The sequence below is a fragment of the Lytechinus variegatus genome, chromosome 16 (assembly GCF_018143015.1).
Source record: "Lytechinus variegatus isolate NC3 chromosome 16, Lvar_3.0, whole genome shotgun sequence".
In the NCBI taxonomy this organism is placed as follows: Eukaryota; Metazoa; Echinodermata; class Echinoidea; order Temnopleuroida; family Toxopneustidae; genus Lytechinus; species Lytechinus variegatus.
In genome coordinates this window covers 30,523,327-30,547,143 of record NC_054755.1, presented here as the reverse complement: position 1 = coordinate 30,547,143, position 23,817 = coordinate 30,523,327, and the positions used below count along the sequence as shown (strand labels likewise).

Below are 23,817 nucleotides of genomic sequence, written 5' to 3'. Positions count from 1 at the left end.
CCGCGGCCGGGGATCGAACCAGCGACTTTTAATGTGTAGCCAGGCGACTTAGACCCCTCGGCCACGGCATCTCCATGGCCGATGGCTCAAATGAATGAACAAAAAAGAGGGAATGCCCCCCACGCCCACTCAGGTGGGCAGCCATAGGCTTTATGTTTCTATATTTTTAAAGGCACCCCCTTGAAGGATAAATGTCAGACCCCACCGTGATTTTGGAAAGGAAGCCAGGAAAATGTTACACATCGAACTTAAACATCTCCATGGAAGCAAAGCTTATAACAAACTCTCTCAACTTAAAGATGGTTTGGGGATAATTATTTAGTAAAATACTCTTCTTAATGCTTTTGGAACGATGGAAAAAGACCCTTTATACAATGATTTTCAGGATTTTTCCTCCCGAGGAATTCTAAAACATACATCTTTCCCAGAATAATCAAGGATCCTAATGTGGTACAATGAGTGAACTTATAAGATGGATATTCAACTGCTTTACCTTTTTTCTATCCTTGCAATTTGTCTTTTTTTTACCAGTCCACACGTTACTTAGAGCCCTACACTGACTCGCATCTGACGATCAAGATGTTCTGGGAATGCTTCCACGCTCTAGATGACGGCCAGAAGAGAAAGTTCCTCGGTAAGAAAAAAAAATCCATTTACAAGTAAACATCATTTCATATCATAGCATTTTCGGGATGGTGATGTTGAGACACGAGGATGTTAACTTTGACGAATGCATTGGTACAACGGAGCTAGTGCGGGTTCAAAATGATTATTCTGCATTTGGGGTATTGCGGAGGCTAGCCCATTCTGAGGGCCTCACAAATAGACACAACAAACACTGCTTGCATGGTATGAGAATATTGGCATTTAGACTGAATCCAACAGTTTTAATAGGTCGAACCATTTAAGTGGTAAATGCGGCATTTACAAAAGGTCACTCGTTCCAAGCTTTCTAAAGTTGACTTAACATTTCATTTTTTTAGAGTGTTCAAGCCCAACAAAATATTTAGCAAACTATTTTCACTGATAGAGTAAGACAAATCGTACAGGAATTCATGCCCAAAAAGTTGTTCATTGTTATGATAATAGAATTCGTATGAAATCCCTGATCAATAAACACAACGAAGTAAAAAAAAATATTATTTTACGTTTCATGCAGTTTTTGTGGCGGGGACTGATCGTGTACCGGTCGGTGGATTAAGAGACTTCCATCTCACGATCGCTGAACTTCCGATCCCAGAAGATGCAGAGGAGACTCCTGAAGAGAGATTGTCCTTGCTGTGCCCGATGGCCCACTGCTGCGATAACAACCAGTATAACCGAACACTCAAACTTCCCATGTACACTAGTAGAGAGATGATTGAGGATCGCTTGGGGACAGCACTGTCCATGTACAACATCCCATTTCATATTGCTTAGGGCTCAGTGAATATACAGAAATAGAGGTAGGCCTAGCAGTGTTAATTGATGAACCTTCAAAAAGCAGAACCTGCTGATGGAGCTTCGCAAAGCAAAAGCTAGGCCTAATTGCCACTGGCATACAATACTGAACCTTGTACGTATACGACACCCATTTCATATAGTGATCAGTGAATACATGCAGAAAATAATTGAAGAGCCTTCAAAAACGGAATCTGATTGTCAATAAAGCTACGTATAGTGGTAACTGATAGGCCTTACCTTAGAACGCCAAAAAGCAAAAGCTCACTGCCACTGGTCTAGAACATTGTCTCCCAACACCCCCATTCCATATTGTTTAGTGATCAGTGCATAATTTATATACGGACAGAGGAAGAAGTTTTGTTGAACCTTCAAAAGCGAATCGAACCTGCTGATCCAAAACTGATGTTGGAGCGTCGAACAGCAAAAGCTACTCAGTTGTTTCGAATACTGCCCCTCGTACAATTGACTCGTTCCATGTTGCTCAGTGAGCACATACAGCTAGAGGAAGTAGCAGTGTCGTTAAGGTGGGTTGATGATGTCACATCCTCACTTGTTCTGTTGTATTACATGAAATTAGGTTTATTCATTTTCTTTCCTCCAAGAACAAGGAAAATGGATTGGCAACTGATTTAGTGCATTAGATATTTATTGTTGCAACTTATTTTATTTCAAGGAGACATATTGTCTATACAAGCATGAAATAATGAAAAAAATATGATTTTATGTAATGACATAAGAAAACTTAAAGTAGGAATGTGACATCATCAGCCCACCTAATGAATATTCATGACGACTGTTTTCAGAAAATATTACTAAACTTTACAATTCAATAACTTTGTTATTTGTTATCCGATTTCGATGAAATTTTCGTCATTTTGCTCAGTAAATTCTACTCTATCAGTTTATCAAACTATGAATACTTTTATCCCGGACCATCCCTTTAAAGATGGTGACCCGACATTTTTCTCTTGCTAGATTTGTTCCGGTCTTGATATCTCAGAGGAGATACAATTTATTGTAATAGACTTTTTGGTTTAGAATAATGTGAATATAAGGATTAGGATTTATTCAGTGTTGGCGGTTAGATTTTACATTTGGCTTTACTTACAAGTTTTTCATCGGATAAATTGTCGCCGGAGCAATTGTCATGGAACCATCAAAGTTATACAATATGTTCTAAGAGTCTGATATGAAGAGAAATTTTCGGCATTTTGCTCAGTGAATTCTACTCTATCATGTCTATGTATTAAGATATAAACATTTTCAGCCCGGACTATCCCATTAATATGTTTTATCAGACCTGTTGATTCCACATTTGTGTCGTTTGCAGATACTGGTTTCATGATGTGATATCAACTAAACATAATATGTTACGTTACGCAGAGTACTTTTGAATTCCTTTCAATATATTTTATAACTTTCTGCCTGCAATGCCCTTTTCTGTTTAGTTCTAAAATGTTCTATTTTAACGAAGGACGTTATAATTTGTGTGTGTTGTAAGGTCTTCATTAGGTCCATGTATTACGATGAGTCGCGAAGAGCTTCCATTTATTCAACTTCAGGACCCCGTCTTACAAAGAGTTACGATTGATCCAATCAGTCTCAACTGTATGAAAATCCATCCATACTATGATTGTTTCTACACTCTAAAAAATGAAGTGCTAATTCAGCTCTTAAAGAGCGTGTATAGTGACTGCACTTCGGAGTGCTGATTTTTCTCGTTCAAATTTGAACTAGACAAGTCAGCACTTTGAAGTGCAGTCACTATACACGCTCTTTAAGAGTTGAATTAGCACTTCATTTTTTAGAGTGTACAGGAAATTTGCACAATATCCTTAATAAACAAACTAGGAGAATCACCCTGGAATTTCAAGAGAATTGTGAATGTATGCAGATACATCAAATCTAGAAAATATTTTTGAACAAACATGTATTTTATCTGATATGGCTAGCCGTCCATAGCTGTGGTTGATCTGATCAATCGCAACTCTTTGTAAGACGGGGCCAAGATCTTTACCTCACAGATGAGGATACACACATGTATAGTAGATACCAGAACCAATCCATGAAAGTGTTCAGCAGTGATAAGTTGTAAATATCAGGCATTTGTCATATAGCAGTCAGCAGTAGCGTACAGATGGAGGCTTGGCAAAAGCCCTTGCCCCCCCCCCCCCTCAAACAAAAAAATACAACCAAGAAAAAAGTCAATAAAAGAAAAGAATGAAGGGTAAAATGTGACAATCAAAATTAACATTTGTGATAGCTTTTGAATATTATGTCCAAATCTATCACAAATTTATATTGCTGTGTTGTACGTAGAGATGTCGAAAGTTTTGCTTGATCGCCTCGCTTTCTCGTAACTTTTTAAAAAGTTTATCATACGCCATATCTGACCACCTTTATCTATTTGGCTTACTATTTCCACTTGCAGCCATACACCCTTGTTTCTCAACCAGACAATACCAAGAAAAGTTTTTAAATTTTAAATCTCGACAGACGACAAATAGTCTTGATGAAACACCTCGATCACGTCCATTGATATTTACGAGTAATAGTATTGCGAAAATACAAGGCATTTTTTAAATTTGACCCGACTAAATGTGCTGATGTGTAAATCTATCATTATTCAGAAACATATCCCAAATAAAATACAATGAAAAAGTTTCAATGCTCCGAAGGGGAATCGTTCAGAAACATGTAACATTTATATAGCGCTGTATAAATAAAAAAATTATCTGAGTGCTGCATACTATTACCCCAGCTTTAGCACGGCTACCCTGATCGGACGCTAGAGCATCTAAGGAATTCCTTCCTACCGGGTACCCATTTACTACAATTGGGTGGAGAGTGGCAAATGTAGATAAACCCCTTGTCAAAGTACGCGAGTGCTGTGGTGGGGCTTTAACCCCGGACCTTGTGGTTCAAAGCCCGGAGACTTATCCAGTATGTATGATATAATGACAAAAATGATATTACAGTACTTAAATATCATGATAATGTAAAACTGTTAATTTTGACTTTAGTTCCAATTCTATCTTAAGTAGCTTTGTTTACATTCTTGATGCTTCTGTTATCATCCAGTTCCATTTGACTTTCAACCTGCTTGACATTCTTCTATTCAAATGTGTTCATTCATTACATTCCCTCATGTGATTCTTGCGTTCAACAATTGACATTTTCATGATGTCACCATCCTTCAAGTTATTCATCTCCATCCTCTTATCGCTTATTGGTTAGTTTTATGAACTAGACTCTCACATTTTTAGTAGGCTGTTCCATTTTCTTTTATGTGTTGGTTGATATTGCTTAATTTGAATATATGTTAATTCTGTAATATGGTTTGAGTTTAAATGAGGCAAATAAGCCATCTTAAAAAATAAAATCAGTGCACTGCAAGACTTCATTGAGTCAAGTTCTATTTTGTTCCTGTGTCTCCCAACTTAAGTTCTTCTTCATCTCCGTTTGCTGTAGTGTTTGATGTATGTTTAAGCTTGTGGAATTCCGTTTCTCAGTTGATCATTTATTTGCCACAGACTTCTATCATTTTCAAACCACACAATAATTATGATAGTAACAACAACAATAATAATAATAGCCTCTTATAAGTACGCGGGTATCGACTTCAGTTCCGAAAACTGTTCTACATATATCGGACTTTGCATGCGAACCTGATTTGGGCGCTCAAGCATTCTTCTATTTTTCCTATCGGGTACACATTTACTACACCTGGGAGGAGAGTGGCAAATGTAGATAAACACCTTGACGATCAGGACACGAGTACTGCGGTGGAACTTGAACCCCGAATCGCCTGACGTGCGTAGCAGTTTATATTTTACCAAAAATGATTCTGATGATCACACGCCTTACAGTGACAGTCTAGAATTTATGAATGCATTCAAACATTCCAGGATATTGTTTTTTTAATAAAAAAAAAGAATGGGGCTTTTACAATTTGCAAAGTCCTTGTAAGCTGAAAGAAAGGGTTTAGTCTTAAAAAAAGGTTTGGTCAGAAAATGGATACTAATTTTTGTTACTGAAACATTTATTGTCTTATTTATCATTTATTACTTGGGTGGTATTAAAGTTAGGTTAACCCTATACTCTAAACTAAAATTTTCGAACACGCCTCTACGGAATGGTGGGTTTCATAACAGTTATTCCATTTTCGTGGCTTAGGTAATATACAAATTAATTCCTTCAAAATGTATATTTTTGTGTTTCCCTATTCTCATTTCAAGACACAGTTAATATCAACTTACATTTAGAAAAAATCTGCGGGTCTTCATTAAAAACAAAATCTTTATAATTTTCCTTTTTTGACGTAATCCCATATGGAAATTAAATGTTGAGAATCCTTGAAATATTGTCATTCTTAAATGTCGGAACGCGATGCCAGAAGTGATTCCCCACAAGCAAATATAAACAGACATATGCAGTTGCGCGCACACACATTCTCAGTCACACTCACACACCCACACACACAAACGTGCGCACGTATAAGAGGCTAGATTTCGTTTATTACGAAAAGGGTTTAAAAATGAAAATTAAAAAATGAATAAAAACATAAAGACCAGCAGATTGTTTTTAAAGGTGATTTTGCAGTCCCATGATGGGGTATTATGTTCAATTTATTACAATTGCAAACACTACATTATATGCTAAATTGAAACACGTTATTTTTTTCAGAATGGCCAAAAGTGGATCTAACCTCTTTTGGTATTAAACACTTTATATGCTTACACTGTTACAAAAACCCCTGATTTTACAGGGGGAAAAGATTTTGCAGAAAGCAATAACAGAATCATTCTGTAAATTCATAAAACAAGAACTTTTCTGCAAAAGAATAGGTCTGTTTGAAAGGGGAAAAGAGTGTTTTATTAAATGAAATTTGTAACGTTCCAAACACCAAATACCAATTTTCTGTGAGATTACAGGTGATCTCGAGACTCTGCTGCAGGAACTTCTTTTATTTCAAGGATGAATTTTCTAATAGTGTATGACAGAACTTTTTTTTTTACCATTTCAATAAACGTGGCAAACCTGATAGTGATATTCACAAGGAGACATGGTATTATAAGCGTGTAGAGTACAATAAGTATAGGCATATAACTTCCGATTCATTTTTCTTCTGCAATTGCAGGTATACATTTAAAACAAATATATTTTTTTAAAGAAAAAAAAAACACATACATAATAATTCAAACATGTAGTCTTTTTGTCGAATCATATATAACACTAAAATTTATTCTAGAAGCTAATGCATTTCGAAATTTTATTTTTTTACACATTTTTTAAACCGACATGACCGATGGTTAAATCTGTTTTAGTTTGTGTGCTCATATCCTATTTTATGTGCATGAGTTTCTGTAAATTATTAAATTTGATCCAATGGAACACAAATTTATGCACTGCGGGTACAAATGAATTCAATTCAATGACTGATTAGTCTACACGTGCTTTGTCTCACCTCAATGGTCTAATCCTAGTAAGTATATTAACACTTTGTCTACTACGCATTTCGTCTGTATACTTGCTATGAAATTCATCTACAAATTTTGTCGGATTTCTAGTTGGGCTGCTTTTTGGTCTCATTAGGTGAACTGTTAATAAAGAAATATATGAATAGGTAGACGGAATGAAAATTAGACCAACTGGATATTAGATTAAAATATACAACTAATTGTAAATACTGGACAAAGTGGCGTGTACTATATAGTGAACCAGAAGTAGAATAACTGCTACTAGACCAAGTAAAAATAAAACTTAACTAAAGAAACTACAACTGCACTACTAGTATTTTCGTTTGATGTCAAACGTTCAAATACACCATATCTTGGCTGCAAACTAAATTTTGGAAAAAAATTCTTTATCTCTCTTTATCCTATCTTCAAGCCTAAAATCTTACTTTACTTTCAATAGATTTTTGATAAAAATACAAAAATCAACATTCTCACAGGTTTCAGAAATCCTATTTCTAGCGGGATAATCGTATTTAGCGTTATTTTCCCCTTAGAACATCCTACTAAATAGGAAAAAATCCAACTTATAGGCAGCTCTGCCATATTCATATGGAAATCAAAAAGCGAATTTGTCCAGCAAATGTATTTCTGTAAACATAATTTTTCATTAGAATAAATAATCTGGAATTGTAGCACACGATGAAAGGTCGGTAACGGAGCCATTATTCGCAAAGTAATACGGATATTCGTATTTCATCCGTTTCAGCTTTAAAAAATAAACAATAACACAATTCTTAAATCAATGTCTACACTGATCTGATCAGTTGCAGACAACAAATACCAAAGGAAGCAAGTGACACATCAGTCAAATTTGAGTTGTTTCTGAAACATTTTTGTATGTTGCGCGGTCAGGCAAAATCTAAGGAAGAAATGATCGTTCTATGGAAAGTATGGAAGAAAATAAATCATGCTGTTAAATTGCATAGACGCCCATGTAAATGACGAACACACATTGCTAATTTGCAACGAATGAATAATACTTTTGTAACTTGCTTCCTTTTTGCGAAAGTACGGCAACATTGCTTGAATGTCTTTGATGAGAGTGACTTTTCGCTCGGGGTTCACGAATCCACTATATGCTTTTCACACTGCATTTCCATAATCTCCTTAACCCCGGACTTTCCTTAACCCCATACTATCTTTTTTTTCGATTCCTGTCTTTCTTAACCCCAAACTATTTGCTAATAGTCCAGTCAATATAGGGTTTGACCCACCACTAATTGCAACACTTGATATTCCACTGCAGTGCTTTCCAGGAAGGTCCCCTGAACAACATATTAAAAGTCCCAAAAAATCCAAGGTGTGGAAATTTATGAAATTTGCATATTATGCAAATTAGCCATAAAAAGTTAGAAAAATAAGGAAAATAATCCAAAAATTACAAATTAAGTGTCCAAAACAAATTTATTTGAGCGGAAATTTATGATAAATAACTTTAATCAATGTTTTTAATCAAAAATGCAAACAAATCTACCTCATTTGCATAATATGCAAATAAGCATCCATATATGGAAAAAAATGTCAAGATATTGTGATTTTTCTCTCATTGACTGCTTGAAAATTTGAATAATGTTGAAATTACTATGCTGCTATCACTAAGGACGTTGAAAACATTAATATTAAGCTCAGTGTCTGTAGTGTCATTTGCATATTATGCAAATAAGTATCTAACATGTAATAAATATTCAAGAAAACACACTGGTGACATATTCCTCAAACATTGCAAGTAGATTATCTATTGAAATTGGAATATGGAAATGCCTTACAGGAAACTAATACCATATTAAAAGTCATTAAATAGACAATCATATGAAAATCACAAAATTTGCATTTTATGCAAATTAGCCATAATAATTTGCAAATGAGGAAAATAATCAAAAATTTGGAAATCAAGTGCGGAAAACAATATAAATTGAACGGAAGCTCATGGTAATCTTTACAAATTCAATAATTCTTCAAATAAAAAAATTGTAAATAAATCTACATCATTTGCATATATAATTATGAGCATCCCTGTATGAACCCCCCCCCCCAGAAATTTTGATTTTTCTCACACAAACAGTTAAACCCCCATTCAACAGAGAACAAGACCTCTGAAAGACTGCTATAAGACGATAAAACTTGCTTGATCTTTCAAGGGTCTTTCAATGAACTTTCAAAGATCTCCGATGTCTTTCACGATTCATGATAGATCTTTCAATGGTCTTTATGTTCCTCGTGAGTCCCAAAACTTTTGAAACGCCAAAACAGTCTTTCAGTGGTCTTACAGTAAAATTATTTTTTGATGATTTTTCAATGGTCTTTCAATGAACTTCCAAAGTTCTTATTAGTCTTTCTATGATCTTTCGGCAGTCTCTCAAGCTTTTTACGGAGATTACTGTAAGACTCATGAGAGATCATTGAAATATCATCGAAAGATAAATGAAAGATCAGTGAAAGATCAGGCAAAGTCTATGGAAAGAATTCTGAAAGATCACTTAAAGCATAAACATCTCTGAAAGACCATTGAAAGATCTCTATAGGACAGGTGTCTTTCAGAGTTCTTTGAGGGGTCTTTCTGAGTCATTCCACAACAGAGATGACAAATTTCAGTGATATTGGAGACTGCTGTATAAATTAAGACCTTGCCAATTTTTGGTCTTTGAAAGGTCCTTCTAAGGTCTCCCCTCTGTGGATCTATATCTGAAGTGGAATGTACATGTTATGCAAATAAGCATCCGGCATGTTATAAATAATAAAGGAAACTTGTGATATTTTCCTCTAAAATTCCACGTAGATTATGTGTAACCTTGATGACCTTGCTTGGTTGATATTGACTTTTTTCATGAGCAGTTACCACCGGAGCAGATACCCCACTCATGTTGTGCAATGATGAGTCAGTTCTACATGGGTCCCACTGTTTGAATGCTTGAATGCTTCATCCAAGTCTTGCTCTCTCCTTGACTTGGTAGAGTCTTTGCATTTCTTGCTAGTATAGTCCACGCTAGCATTCTCCTTGATTGCCAAGTGATCAGCACAAGATGTCACACCAAGTACAAATAAAAGCTTGTTAGCTTCGAATATTTGGTCCTTGTAGCACACCACTTGTGGTTGTGAATATGAGTACTTGCTCGAATCACGAGATCTCTGGGCATGGTTTATAAGAGTACCAATGAGCATTTGCCCATACGAGCAACATGAAAGCCATTCATAAAGTCATGATAAAGGATTAAAGTGTATATAGACATCTTTCCCAGATACAGGAATCATGATTAGACGTTCTTGCTGAATCCAGTTGCTGCTTCAGGATGAAGCATCCATTTTCTGTTCTTTCCTCTTTGATGAATGTCTTAAGAATGGCAACTATCTCCAAATATTGTAGCTGTAGTTTCTAAGCAAATCGTATGCAAATAATATCAATTTCCTGATATTTATGGCAAATGGAAATTCCTCAGTGAGACAATGAACAACCAAGTAGACGTTAACAGATGAAGGACTAAACCAGATGATTGCCTTTCCAACAAGAGGGCACAACATAACGAAACACCCTTAACATCCCCATCAAATACCATCCAACAATGATTAAACAGTGTGTACCCATTCCAGGATTTGTTTGCCACTTTGTGTTACTCATTGGTATACTGTGAGTATACAGAGAAATAAACCTGTCAGAAATTATGGTACGACTGAGGATGTTAGTCTGGAGGAATGCTGACATTCATAGTGTCATGCACATTTACTTTGGACAATCATACAACTCTCTGTACTGAAATCCGACAAGTCGAGCATAGGAGATTGAATGTTAATCAAGAGGACTTTGGCAAGAACCAAACCATTACCCATGTCTTCTTCCGACACAAGATGCCTCAATTTAATAGACGCTGGACATAAGTTGTGTCGGAAGAAGAGTTTTATAGGAAGGCTTGCGCATGTTGAGCTCCTAAAGCATCTGGTGAAGCTCAGAATTGCTACACTAGGACCATAGAATGGTTTTAGACAAGCCTATAATACACCATTTGTTGACCGGATTGGCAATGATCCAGGCTGTAACAACTAGCATGTTGGAAGCCCTTAATATCATGTTATCATGCTATGACTACATTGGAAGACAACTGATTATTAGTCTTAGTATTTACCACTGATCATGATGATGATGACGCTGCTCTGCAAGTCCTGGAACCCTGTTCTGACCCAGACATGGCCAGAAAACATATTTTTTTAGTCAAGCGGGTGTAGCCAAACTACTGAAGAAATTGTTAAAGAAAACAACCTGCATGAAGCTACTAGGCCAGATGGAATCTCTGCTACACTTCTTAATGAGACTACTCATCAGATCTCACCTGCCATAAGTTTGCTTTTCTTGGCCTTCCTTCTGTCGTTCCCATCCATATAAGAAACGGACGTCAGCTCTAACAAACTACTCACCAATTTCAAATACTGTGCTTTGTTCTTGCCAATCCCATCATCTTGTCAGACTAACAACATGGCTTTAGGACGTGAAGAACACATTTGCAGTATTTTACCTTAAATACAAATTACATTAGGATAAATATGCATGCTTAGTGATAGCAGCATATTGATTTGAACAACAGTCAATGTGAGAAAATCAAATTTTCTTGACATTTTCCATATATGGATACTGATTTGCATAATATGCAAATGAGGCAGATTGGCTAGCTTTTTAAAATAAAAACACTGTACTTATTTATTCATCGTGAAAGTTTGTTCAAATTGCTTCCTTTTGACATTTAATTTATAATATTTGTGTTATTTTCCCTATCTGCTATTTTTAATGGCTAATTTGCATAATATGCAAATTAATTTTCAGGCATTGTGATGAATTGTAGTGATAGTAGCAAGTGTCCAAAACAAAAAAATGTCTACATAAATGAAATGTTTTCGAGCAGTCTATATGAGAACAAGCACAATATCTTGACATTTTTTCCATACAAGGATGCTTATTTGCATAATATGCAAATTAGGTAGATTCGCTGGCGCATTTTAATAAAAACATTGAATACAATTATTTATCATTACTTTTCGCTCAAATTAAATTGTTTTGGACACTTAATTTGTAATTTTTGGACTATTTTCCTTATTTTTCTAAATTTTTATGGCTAATTTGCATAATATGCAAATTTCATAAATTTCCACTGCTTGGATTTTTTGGGACTTTTAGTATGTTGTTAAGGGGACCTTGATGGAAAGCATTGCAGTGGAAAATCAAGTGTTGCAATTAGTGGCGGGTCACCCCCCTATTCTGGCTAGATTGACTGGACTATAAGCCGTGGTTTACGCCTTAACCACGGACTATCATACAGCCAATGAATATTGATGATTTTACCATACAGAGCGCGATTAACTTGCAATTTTGACTTCTGTGATTGGCTAATGCTTAGCCCCACTTTTCCTTAGCCCTGTTTCGTTTCACACTGCATCTCTTAGCACCGCCATTGTGGAGCTAGCAGCCGGCTAACCCTGCTTTTCTGCAGGGCCAGATAGTACCGTACTATTTACCGTGCTAGCACACTTTACTAAAACGTAGTGTGAAAACGAAGTGGGCTGAGCTTAACCCCGGGAAATTGGTGGGGCTTAGCCCCCCCCCCCCCCTAGCCCCACCAATTTCCTGGGGTTAAGGAAAAAAGTGCAGTATGAAAAGCCTGTATTTAAATGCATGTCATGTGACAATAAATAGCTTTTAGGTCTTTGTAAAAATCTGATGAACCAGAACGGCAGTTTCGTCGTAGGTTTTGGAGCTGGCGAAAGTTTTGCAATAATATTTTCGTATTACATCATTTGCCCAGAGTCGGGGACGAAACTGTTCTTCTAATTCACCAACTTTAAAAAAAAAATGTCATTAACGGCGTTGACAATATGTTTTCTGTATTAATGAACCGTCCTTACGTCATGGAGCGAAAATGACTTCAAAGAGTCAGATGATATCGATCCGGTCAGTCGCATAAATTTGATTTGATTTGATTTTATTGTTTACTTCTGCAATTACATCATTCGTATAATACATTTTCCATAACATAACAAACATAGTATATTGAGAACTTTTTTGGCATGAATCATAACTAAATGTACTAAAATTATTATTACAAACAAAACTGGTCTCGTACCAAATTAGTTAACATTTACAATTTGCAGGAGAAGGATTGTTATCATAAGCAGATTGCTTGAAAAAATTACAACCCCAGGGTAAAACTCATTAATATAATACATTAATACAGCAGAATCGATATACAGTATACATTTTATGAAAAACAGCAGTAATGTAATTTGATTCATATTTCAAAAATATTGCACCAGAGATTGGCAGCATGCGCTCTCCATGCGCAAACACAATTGATGAAGAAATAAAGAAATGAGAGCAATCAAAACAAAATGACCCTTTGACCCCGAGATTGCCTCTGACGCAATCATCTTCATAGACTATTACACAAGGATCGTATGAATCAAGTATAAACAATCAATGCAGAAATAAGAGATGAGAGCGATTTGAACAAAAACTTGACCATTGAAGCTTATATGACCCAATCACCCTAGACAACACAAGTGTGAACATAATTGATAAAGAAATGAGACCTAGTTGAACAAAAAAATCCCAAAAGGATGGACATGACCTCATAAATTTCGTTCATGCGAGACAAAAAAAGCGAGATGAAAGAAGCGAACGATTACTGTCACTTTATCTCAGAAAACTGTATATATATCCAACCATACAAATATTTAGTTGAATCCGAGAAAAAGGGGAAAAAATAGGGATATGGTCATTTCCAATATTACGACATATATCTTTAGTAATCATTAATGGTCAGAGGGGATGGAATGTTTTGCTTGTAATTTCAACAGTTTTTGCATTCTTAGATCTCTTTGTACATAGGGTACAGTCTGTGCAAGTACAGTATGATAAAAAAAAATTATCGAAATGAACATGAGGAAAGGAAAGTCTAAAAAAATACCTCACTATATAAGACTTTATTCAATTAGAGAAGTAATACTGCACTGAATGTCTATCATCGCCTTTGCGGGAGAGGGGTTGGTAATACTTAAAATGCTAGTTCCTACTGATGAACGAAAATTTATTGGCAATGAAGTAAATGCGGTGTCTCTTTGCTCTGGGAGGTGTTCAAGACTTAAATGAGAACACACTTGAAGGAACTATTTCGGTTTAAAAAAGAGAAAAGTTTCTTGTAAGATTTGAAATAATCAGTCGCTAAAAATTGATTTGCTTGTTGCTTATTTCCTTTTGCAGGGCAAAATGGTAAACAGATCTTTAGAGTCATTGCTGAGGGATACATATATCTAAATTGAATTATAATTGCTAAAGCAATGGTTTAGTGGTTAAACCATTGGACTCATTATCGCAAGGTTGTGAGTTCGAAACCCCACTCTGCCGTTGTCCCCACTTTGATAAAAAGGCCCAAGAGTATATCTGTCGTCTATAACGGCAACTAGAAGTAGAATATTTCCTAGGTACAATGGTACATGTAATCAGTTGTTTATCTGATCAGCCAGGCGATAGCCAGCAAGAAGCTGCCCTGCCGAGTTCCTACGGGAGTTACCATGAAGAGAAACAGAAACAGAATCTTATTTACTTTCTGGAATGAAGATTGATATCAATGGATTACATGTAGCATTCTTCCAAAGGAGGTGGCAGAATTCAATCTGGGTTAGGGTCTGTCTGGGTTCCAACCTCCTTTGGTTTAGGGCTGTTATGCTGCTTCATCTTGTACCTCACAGCGCCCACGACAACCTCCCCTGTTGCCACCAAACCCGTGATAGCGGCCGCACCCCCGATTCCTATGCCAGCGCAGGTGGTAGCAGCTATTCCACCCGCCGCTCCTGCGGATTGAAGTAAGGCAACGGCACTTCCTGCAGCGACCCCACCTCCATTTGCAATTGCAGATGCTGACATCAGGTATGCACCAATAGAACCGGCTTGTATACCAGCTGCAGTGAAGCCCATTCCGGTGAGTACCACAGGTGCTGCTATGAAGGATCCAATACCAAGGACCGCTGCTCCTGCGGCGAATTTGAGAGCATACGAAGCAAAGTTCCCGGATTTTTTGTCTTCATCTTTGTCTGGACTTCCTCCTGTCCCTGGACCACCGGGATCTGGACCACCTGGATCTGGACAAGGTGTCGCACAGTCTTTAGGCCGAGTTAATGCACTTTGTGGCGTCACCTTCTTGAGCTGTTCTGTTCTGGTGCAACTCATCAATGGCTGATCCTCAAACGCACCATCTTCTCCTCCTGTAGGAGACCTTGTCACGGACGCCTCCGGCTCTTTCTGGTGGTTTTTCTCATTCTCTTCAACTGCCTGGTCCAAATCGGTCTGAGTATATGTCTGGGTCTGGCAATCGCGAATACTCACACGTTTGTCTCCTCTGACCGCATTCGACATAGTTTGCAGGCCTATTTTCTTTCACAATTTACCGCTCAATCGATACAGAAATGTTCACTTGAGTTGGGTTAAACTGAAATGAAAAAAATAGGGATAAAGACAAAAAAAACATTTATAATTATGATGATTATTATAATACAAGACTTTTTCTATATATTTCTCACTACTTTAACAGCTATATTAAATATACTACCACCATCACCACCACCACTACTACTACTACTACTACTACCACCACTACTACTCTTATACCACTACTACTACTATACTACTACTACTACTACTTCCTCCACTATTACAACCATCACTAATGATAATGATTGATTGAATGATTTATTTATTGCAAATATTCACTGAAAATAGCAGCCAAAGGCTGCATTACATTGATGATGATGATGATAATCTTGATAATAATTAAAATAATCATAATAATAATAATGATAATAATAATGGATTACCACAATTACAATAATATCAGGTTCGTTATTTTGACAATTTCATCGTCCAAATATTAAATGAGTTTCTTTTGTGAAAGCAAGCAGACATTTTAACGACTGATTGCAAACAAATCAAAATTTGTAAAAAAATAAAAATAAAAACGGAAGAAAACATTTCCAAGTACATTAAATCATGTAATAGGTCCATGATCAAATGCAAGAGAGAAAGAGAAAGAAAATATTAGTCTATCTCTATATCTGTGACTGTCTGTCGGACTTTGTCCCATGATATTGTGCCACCTGGCAAGAGTTCCATATGCACCCCGGGGGGGGGGGGGTAGGGCCTACTCACGTAATAAGACATACGGGATGACTGGAATGGGTCGCTTTTTTGAAGAAATCCGTAAACATGGGGCATGGTTTTACGCCGGCTGGGAAAATTCCTAAACATGACCCAAATTTTTCATATTTCAATGTCTTTAGGTGCAATTATTTTCGCAAATCCGGGATGAAAATGCCCGGGTGAAAATAATCCATCCGCCGTTTCGTCGAAGTATAAATCCTGTACAATACGACAATTCGTTGCCTACTAAATCCCCCGTCGGCTCCCCCTTGAAAAACGAACTGGAACCATGCAGAACAGCGTACGCATGAACATCACACGGAATCACATGGATGATCGCAACTTAGGACAAAAGATATACCATAGTACAAGGGGGGGAATTTGTTGACTTAATTAAGTTAATCCCCACCCTCAAACATAGGCCCCTTTCTGGATGAAACTCCCTAATAGGTACCCTTTTAGCCAAAATATAGGTATGGGATTTGAGCCTTCACTTCAGCCCCACACCCCCGTCCAAACCAAATCTAAGTACCCCCCCCCTCCCCCATCCCAATAATTATGACGCTTTGGTACGTACGGTTATGCCCTTTTTACACAGGATTTTCTTAACCCCGGACTATCGCTAACCCCGGACTATCCTTAACCCCGTACTATTTTTTTTCCTTTTCACACATGCCAAATTGTTATTGCTAACCCCGGATAAGGAATGCTTGCTTTTTACACACGAAACTCGCTAACCCCGGACTAGTGGTTTTTGTCGATCATTCGTAGTACAAGTGCTTCACTCGCAATTTCCTTAACCCCGTACTATTTAAACTTAGCCCACTTTCGTTTTACACATGCGATCTTAACCCCGTACTATTGCTCTTAGCACCGCAATTGGTGGGATAACCCTGCTTTTTTGCAGGGCCAAATAATCCCGTACTATAGGTGGGGTTAGCCCACTTTGCAAAAACGCTGTGTAAAACGAAAGTGGGCTAAGCTTAACCCCGTACTATAGGTGGGGCTAAATTGCCATTTAGCCCCACCAATAGTACGGGGTTAAGGAAATTTTAGCCTGTCTAAAAAGGGTATTACTATATGATGGTATACTTACACCACGCATAGAGGTGACATGTCTACTATTTTCTGGGCTATTTTTGTCAATGGTCCGCAATTGTCTTCAGGCCGCGCGAAGGCAATCTCCGTAAAAAAAGCTAAAAAGCGACTAGTGAAGAGTCTACACAAGTCGCTGGTTTGATATGCACATAAATTAACAGTGCCACTGCACCGCAAGCAATCTACACAGCCGCTGATTATAGCACAGAGTTCAGTTGCTACAGGGCCATGGCACTTCATGTACAGAGAACAGTCATACACTGTAAAAACTGTGGTGCTAAAAATGACACCAATTATTTATATATTATTTATTTACCATATTTATATTTTGATATACATGTACTCTTCTTAATTTAATTCAGAATTACATCTGTGCACTACTACTCTCATACTCATCTCTTCTGTCTTCATCTTCCCCCACCCTCTTTCCCTACTCTATATCCCTTTCCTACACTGTAAAACTGTGGTGTTAAAACTGACACCAATTGGTGTTAATAGAGTACCACACCCTGGGGTATTAAAATTACACCCTAGATATTGAACATAACACCAAAGAGTGTAAATGTAACAACCAAAGGTGTGGTAATAACCGCATACATTCGTAATTCCGAAGCTTCGTAATTCCGAAGGTTCGGTTATTCCGAAGGTTCGTATTTCCGAAGGTTCGTAATTCCGAAGGTTCGTCAATCCGAAAACGAAATAAGGTTCGTAATTCCGAAGGTTCGTTAATCCGAAAACGAAATAAGGTTCGTTAATCCGAAAACGAAATAAGGTTCGTTAATCCGAAAATTAAATAAGGTTCGTATTTCCGAAAATGAAAATTATTCATTTTGGTAACAAAAAACGGTGTTGTCATTACAAGATTACACGATATCATGCAATGATAGTAATAACGATCGATGATACATGCGTGTGTTGTGGCCAAAAGCATGTATTTCATTAATAGGCGCCCTGATCAAGCATAGGCTAATTTCGATTTTATCTGAGCAATTGCTGCCTAAGCAAATGGTTTAAAGATGCAGGGGATCAAGTGTGTTGGTCGCGTGCGAGTAACCTCTAGATCAGCGCTTCTCAACCTTTTTTTACTCGAGGACCACTTTGACTCCCTCATTTTTTCAAGGCCCACCTACCAAAATTTTAAGGAAGCGATATGACTACTTGTCTCGACTCAAAGATAGAAAATCATTATCATTTAAAATTTCTGTCTGCACTTCTTGTTCGCAGTTATTATCTAAATTTATTTACATAGGCATCTCTTTTTGAAGATCACAAACATAATTGCCCATCATATTAAAAAAAATATAGCTCGCGCTCGCATTATTTAAAAAGGGTTTATCATGTTGTTACATATTTACTTTAGTTTATAAGTATAAAGCTAATTATTGACTGTAAGGATTACCCTTTCAAAGAAACAAACAAAAATCAACTTTAAGCTGCCGATCGAGGAAAATATGGCTGAAAAAAATTCCCCCCTCCCCCCCCCCCCCCCATTTGACGAAAGTTGGATCCGCCGGGAGGGAGGGAGGCAGGGGGCACATGCACCCCAAAAATGAAATAAAAAACAGGAAAATTAATATTTTCCAAAATAGGAACGTTCCTTTTTCTTAAATAAATATGCCGTTTTTCGTGTTTTTTCGAAATAAAATACTCTTTTTAAAGTATACAAGTTAAGTTTTCATGAAGGCTGGAATATTGCAAATCTTCAGCTTGCGCTTCGCACTCTCATTCGATTGGTGAAATATGCATCCTAAAGAGGAAACTAAATGCTTTCTTTAACAGGTTCCATTTCTGGTCAGTATGTTAAAGCTCGCGTTTTGCGCTCGTGTTAATTTTTTTTTAGTAAGATGTACATCTTTTTAATGACAGCAGAAATCTGCTCGGATTTTAAAAAACTTATTTTCATTTTTTATTGAAATACCCTAAAGTTTTAGCTTGTGATTCACGCTCGCAACACCTCGCAATAATGCCATTTAAATAATAATTCACCCCCAAAAAACGTTTTACAACTTGTCCTTTGAATTTGTTTTACCAAGCCGCTCGCTCATATACTCTCTCCCGAAAAATAAAACCTAAATATACGTTTTGCCATAATCACTTCAAAAAAGGTTTTTCTCTACTTAATCACTATTAAACACGCAATGACTTCAAGCAGATGATAATCTTCAGAATATCACCAAAGTGTCCATTTTGACGTATGAGTTTCATTTTTTGGCTTTACCCCCCAAACAAAAATTCGTTCGGCCGCCCTTGCCTTCCCATCCTCATAACAATTGAATGGCAACAGTGTCCCCCGCCCCCTCCCCCTTGCCTCTGCTTTCCCGGTTTTCATTTTTCGGATTAACGAACCTTATTTTGTTTTCGGATTAACGAACCTTATTTCGTTTTCGGATTAACGAACCTTCTGAAAAACGAACCTTATTTCGTTTTCGGATTAACGAACCTTCGGAAAAACGAACCTTATTTCGTTTTCGGATTAACGAACCTTATTTCGTTTTCGGATTAACGAACCTTCGGAAAAACGAACCTTATTTCGTTTTCGGATTAACGAACCTTCGGAACAACGAACCTTATTTCGTTTTCGGATTAACGAACCTTCGGAACGAACCTTGTTTCGTTTTCGGATTATCGAACCTTCGGAACAACGAACCTTATTTCGTTTTCGGATTATCGAACCTTCGGAATAACGCCACAAATACTCGGATTAACGAACCCTTTTTCGTTCTCGGATTAACGAACATCGAGGTATAGGCAATTTACGTGTTTCGGAATAAAGAACCTTCGGAATTTCGAAGTGTAACCAAAATTTTACTGGTTCAGTTAAACATTAAACTGGTCTTGAAGTACTGGAATTTTATACTGGTCTTGTTTCTGGTGGTTGTTACTGGTCTCACTGGTCTTCATACTGGTGTAACTGGTTCTCAAACTGGTCGAACTGGTCCTCGTACTGGTCTTGCTGGATCAGTTTATTACATGCATTTGGTTTGTTATATACCATATACCATGGCCAGTGAAATGTGATGGAAAAGATAGTTGGTCGCATGTCATAAGGTGGTCCAATTTCGCGAACAGGATAAAAATGGTCAAAAATTTTATTTTTTGATATGTTATAGCTATTACCATTCTCTAAATAATGAAAAAGTTTTAAGTCTCGAATACCTTTATTTTTCCTTAAAATGACTAATTAACAGCTAATTATTACATAGACGTCAATGTAAATGTGAATTTTGAAATGTGTTTTTCTCAAATTGGACCTGCTGCACATAAAATGGTGCTAAAAGTTAATGCAACGTTGGATTACCCTAGTATTTTGCAGTTATAATCTTTAAACATCAATAATTAAATCTGTACCAAAAATCAAATAATTATCTATTATTGTATGCATATTAATTATACTAATTAATTAACAGTATTTAATTTCACATTTTTGCCCACAAAATACCTGTCACTGTATTTATATGCTTGGCAAAATGACAATATCATGGGTAGAAGTGTTTGTTGCAATGATACACAACATTTGTACTAAAAATTAAGATTACAAATTAGATAATTAACCAAATATCTCCGGTTTACTAACTGATTAGGTTGCAGATCAGAGCTGACATACACATGTATTCCATTGCTGGATATTTTCAAAATTGCCAAATTTTTATGACATTTAGTTGTTCCCTGCTTTAAAATGCCCAGAAATATGAGGATAACAGTCATATTACATATTATAGTAAGTTGTTAATTAGGTTTAATTAATATTTTATCATTTACCACATCCACCGGCTCCGCATCCACCGGCTCCGCCACCCCTGTTACTTCAAACTTAATGTGCTATAGTTTTTGTTCCTGATATTGTATTGATTTAATTCATAGTAATATATTTAGCCTATATAGCCCCAAAATGAGATATTACTCAATAAATTTGGTGAAGATGCTGTGATGTAGCAACAATTTATCCATGGCACCGTGTGGAAAATTGTTCATACGCCACCCTTTTTGCATACCCAACTTATGAAATGCGACCACTTAGTAAATTAATCTTTTTGCTGTTATTTTGAATGTGATGTATGAAATTACACATTTTCATTGTGAATTAGTTCACACAAAAAAAAACAGGAAATATGCAAATGAGGTAAACCATGTGATCAGCATCATCAGAATTACTGGTATAACTGGTCTTGACCAGTTTAATTTCAAACATTGAATTACTCTAGACCAGTTGACTATATATCAGAGGAATACATCTTGCTTTGATCTTAATCATCATTAGAGGAAATAATTATTTTAATGTTAATATCAATACTTGATAATTATGATATTAATAATAATTACAATATCAATAACAATAATAACAGTAATAAGAATGATTACAACAATGATCATAATAATCATAATAATAATAATTGTGATAATCATAAGAGCAATGATGATAACAATGATAAATGATAACGATAAGTTTCTCTGAATTGCAAGATTCATTTTTCATAATATGATCTGACTTGAAAGTCATTATTTATTGGACCAGTAACCAGAATGCAATTGTTTGAACTGGTCTCCACTGAGTTCATTTTTACTGGTCCAGTTAAAAATCAATTGGTCCAGTAAACATATACTGGAAACCAGTAAAAATCTACTGGAAACCATTTATTGGACCAGTAACACCAGTTTAATGAAAAACAATTTAACTGGTATTACTAATTGCTTCAACTGGAATGCAATTGTTGGAACTGGTCTCCAGTTGATTTTTACTGGCCCAGTTAAAAATCAACTGGCCCAGTAAAAAATATACTGGAAACCAGTAAAATTATACTGGAAACCAGTAAAAAAAAAATACCGGTCTAACTGGTTTTTCCTTCTGGGATATTTGCACATGTTCTGTAGACATCTTCGGTGCGGACTTTCACATCGCACGCCCAGCTGATACTAGTGTACACAAACGTAGACTCTTCACTAGTCGCTTTGTAGCTATTTTTGCGGAGATTGCCTTCGTCAGGCCGGCCGGGTGTAAAACGGAAACGCGCCTGCAGGCCATCACGCACGAATCCCGGGCGCGCGTTTCCGTTTTACACCCTGGCGAAGGCATTTTCCGGAAAAGTAGCCAAAAAGCGACTAGTGAAGAGTCTACACACGTCGCTGGTTGCATGCAGCGTGCGACACAGGCGAGTCCACCACCGCATGCAATTTGCACAGTTACTGATCAGAGCACAGAGTTCCTCGGCATTTCATGTGGCAGTCAGGAGTGAAATCCGAACATGCTTTTGCAGTCGCGTAGTCGATACATAGATAGATATATAGATAGAGAGAAATAGAGAAAGACAGACAGATGGATAGATAGATGGATAGAGAGATAGATAGAGAATTTGAGAGATAGATGTTAAATAGATTTAAAAGTGAGAGAGACAGAGAAGATTATTAACAAATTAACAGATAGATACTGAAGTTATAAAAATAGATAGATAAATAGATAGAGAGAAATAGAGAAAGACAGACAGATGGATAGATAGAGGGAGGGAGAGAGATAGAGAATTTGAGAGATAAATAGATGTTAGATAGATAAAGAATGAGAGAAACAGAGAAGATACACAAATTAACCGATACTGTAGTTTCATAGATAGATAGATAAATAGATAGAAGAAAGACAGACAGATGGATAGAGAGAGAGCTGGAGAATTTGAGAGATAGATAGATGTCAGATCGAGAATGAGAGAGAAGAGCGACAAATTAACAGATAGATACTGTAGTTACATAGGTAGGTAGAGAGAGAGAAATAGAGAAAGACAGACAGATGGATGGATAGAGAGAGATAGAGAATTTGAGATAGATAGATGTTAGATAAAGAATGAGAGAGACAGAGAAGATTATTAGATAGATAGATAGATAGATACTGCAGTTACATAGATAGATAGAGATAGAATTTGAGAGATAGATATATAGACAGATAGAGAGAAAGACAGACATCAGCAAATCGGCAAGGCAAATGATCAAGGATTCGTATTGAACTTGGAAAGTATAAGCTCAAGATCAGCTGCATTTGCAATTCTGCGGATAACTTCGGTGCGGACTTTGGATCGCGCGCCCAGCTGATAACGTAAACAAACGTAGACGTAGACTCTTCACTGGTCGCTTTTTGGCTCCTTTTCCGGAAAATGCCTTCGCCAGGGTGTAAAACGGAAACGCGCATCCCGGGCACGAAGAAGACGAAGGTATATCGAAGACGAATGATATAATCAGGTATTTGTTATAGAGACTAATACATTCCCTGTTATCATAGACCTATAAATAAGCTTAAGATAACGCAATCGATGTCTGTCAAAGAAATGACCAATTATTTTCCTACCTACCTATAGCGCGTCCACGGCTCAGTTTTGTGTAGGGTCCAATCTAAACTACGTTACAAATGTTAGTAAATTTGTCGGTTTACACGTACACGTATTGTATACAGCATGCAGCCATCTGTACTGTACTGTCTGACGAGCTTGAGCTATAGGCTCCCCACGCACGCGCAGTTAAGTTGACCGAGATCATGACGCATGCGTACTTCATCAGAGCAGGGACGTATGGAAGCTTATAAGTGCCACCCAGATGTTGAGATAATTATCT

General features: G+C 36.8%; 2 protein-coding genes across 2 annotated transcripts in view; one reads left to right on the top strand and one right to left on the bottom strand.

Moving 5' to 3' along the window:
- LOC121430034 (probable E3 ubiquitin-protein ligase HERC3) overlaps window positions 1-2,040 on the top strand; it is a 35,051-nt gene extending 33,011 nt beyond the window's left edge. The window contains exons 21-22 of the mRNA XM_041627304.1: window positions 532-634; window positions 1,160-2,040. Coding sequence (XP_041483238.1) covers window positions 532-634; window positions 1,160-1,419 — 363 coding nt within the window. The 3' untranslated portion in view covers window positions 1,420-2,040. The remainder of the gene's footprint in view (window positions 1-531; window positions 635-1,159) is intronic.
- An 11,015-nt stretch (window positions 2,041-13,055) lies between these two features.
- On the bottom strand, window positions 13,056-23,673 carry LOC121430321 (interferon alpha-inducible protein 27-like protein 2B). The gene is made up of 2 exons (XM_041627599.1): window positions 23,559-23,673; window positions 13,056-15,424 (listed from the first exon to the last, which is right to left on the bottom strand). The coding sequence occupies exon 2, from the start codon at window positions 15,349-15,351 to the stop codon at window positions 14,608-14,610; it is 744 nt and encodes a 247-aa protein (XP_041483533.1). The 5' UTR covers window positions 15,352-15,424; window positions 23,559-23,673; the 3' UTR covers window positions 13,056-14,607.
- Between the last annotated feature and the right edge of the window lie 144 nt (window positions 23,674-23,817).

What these genes read in the sequence shown, in the direction of transcription:
- LOC121430321 (XM_041627599.1), bottom strand. Translation starts at nt 15,351, where the DNA reads ATGTCGAATGCGGTCAGAGGAGACAAACGTGTGAGTATTCGCGATTGC.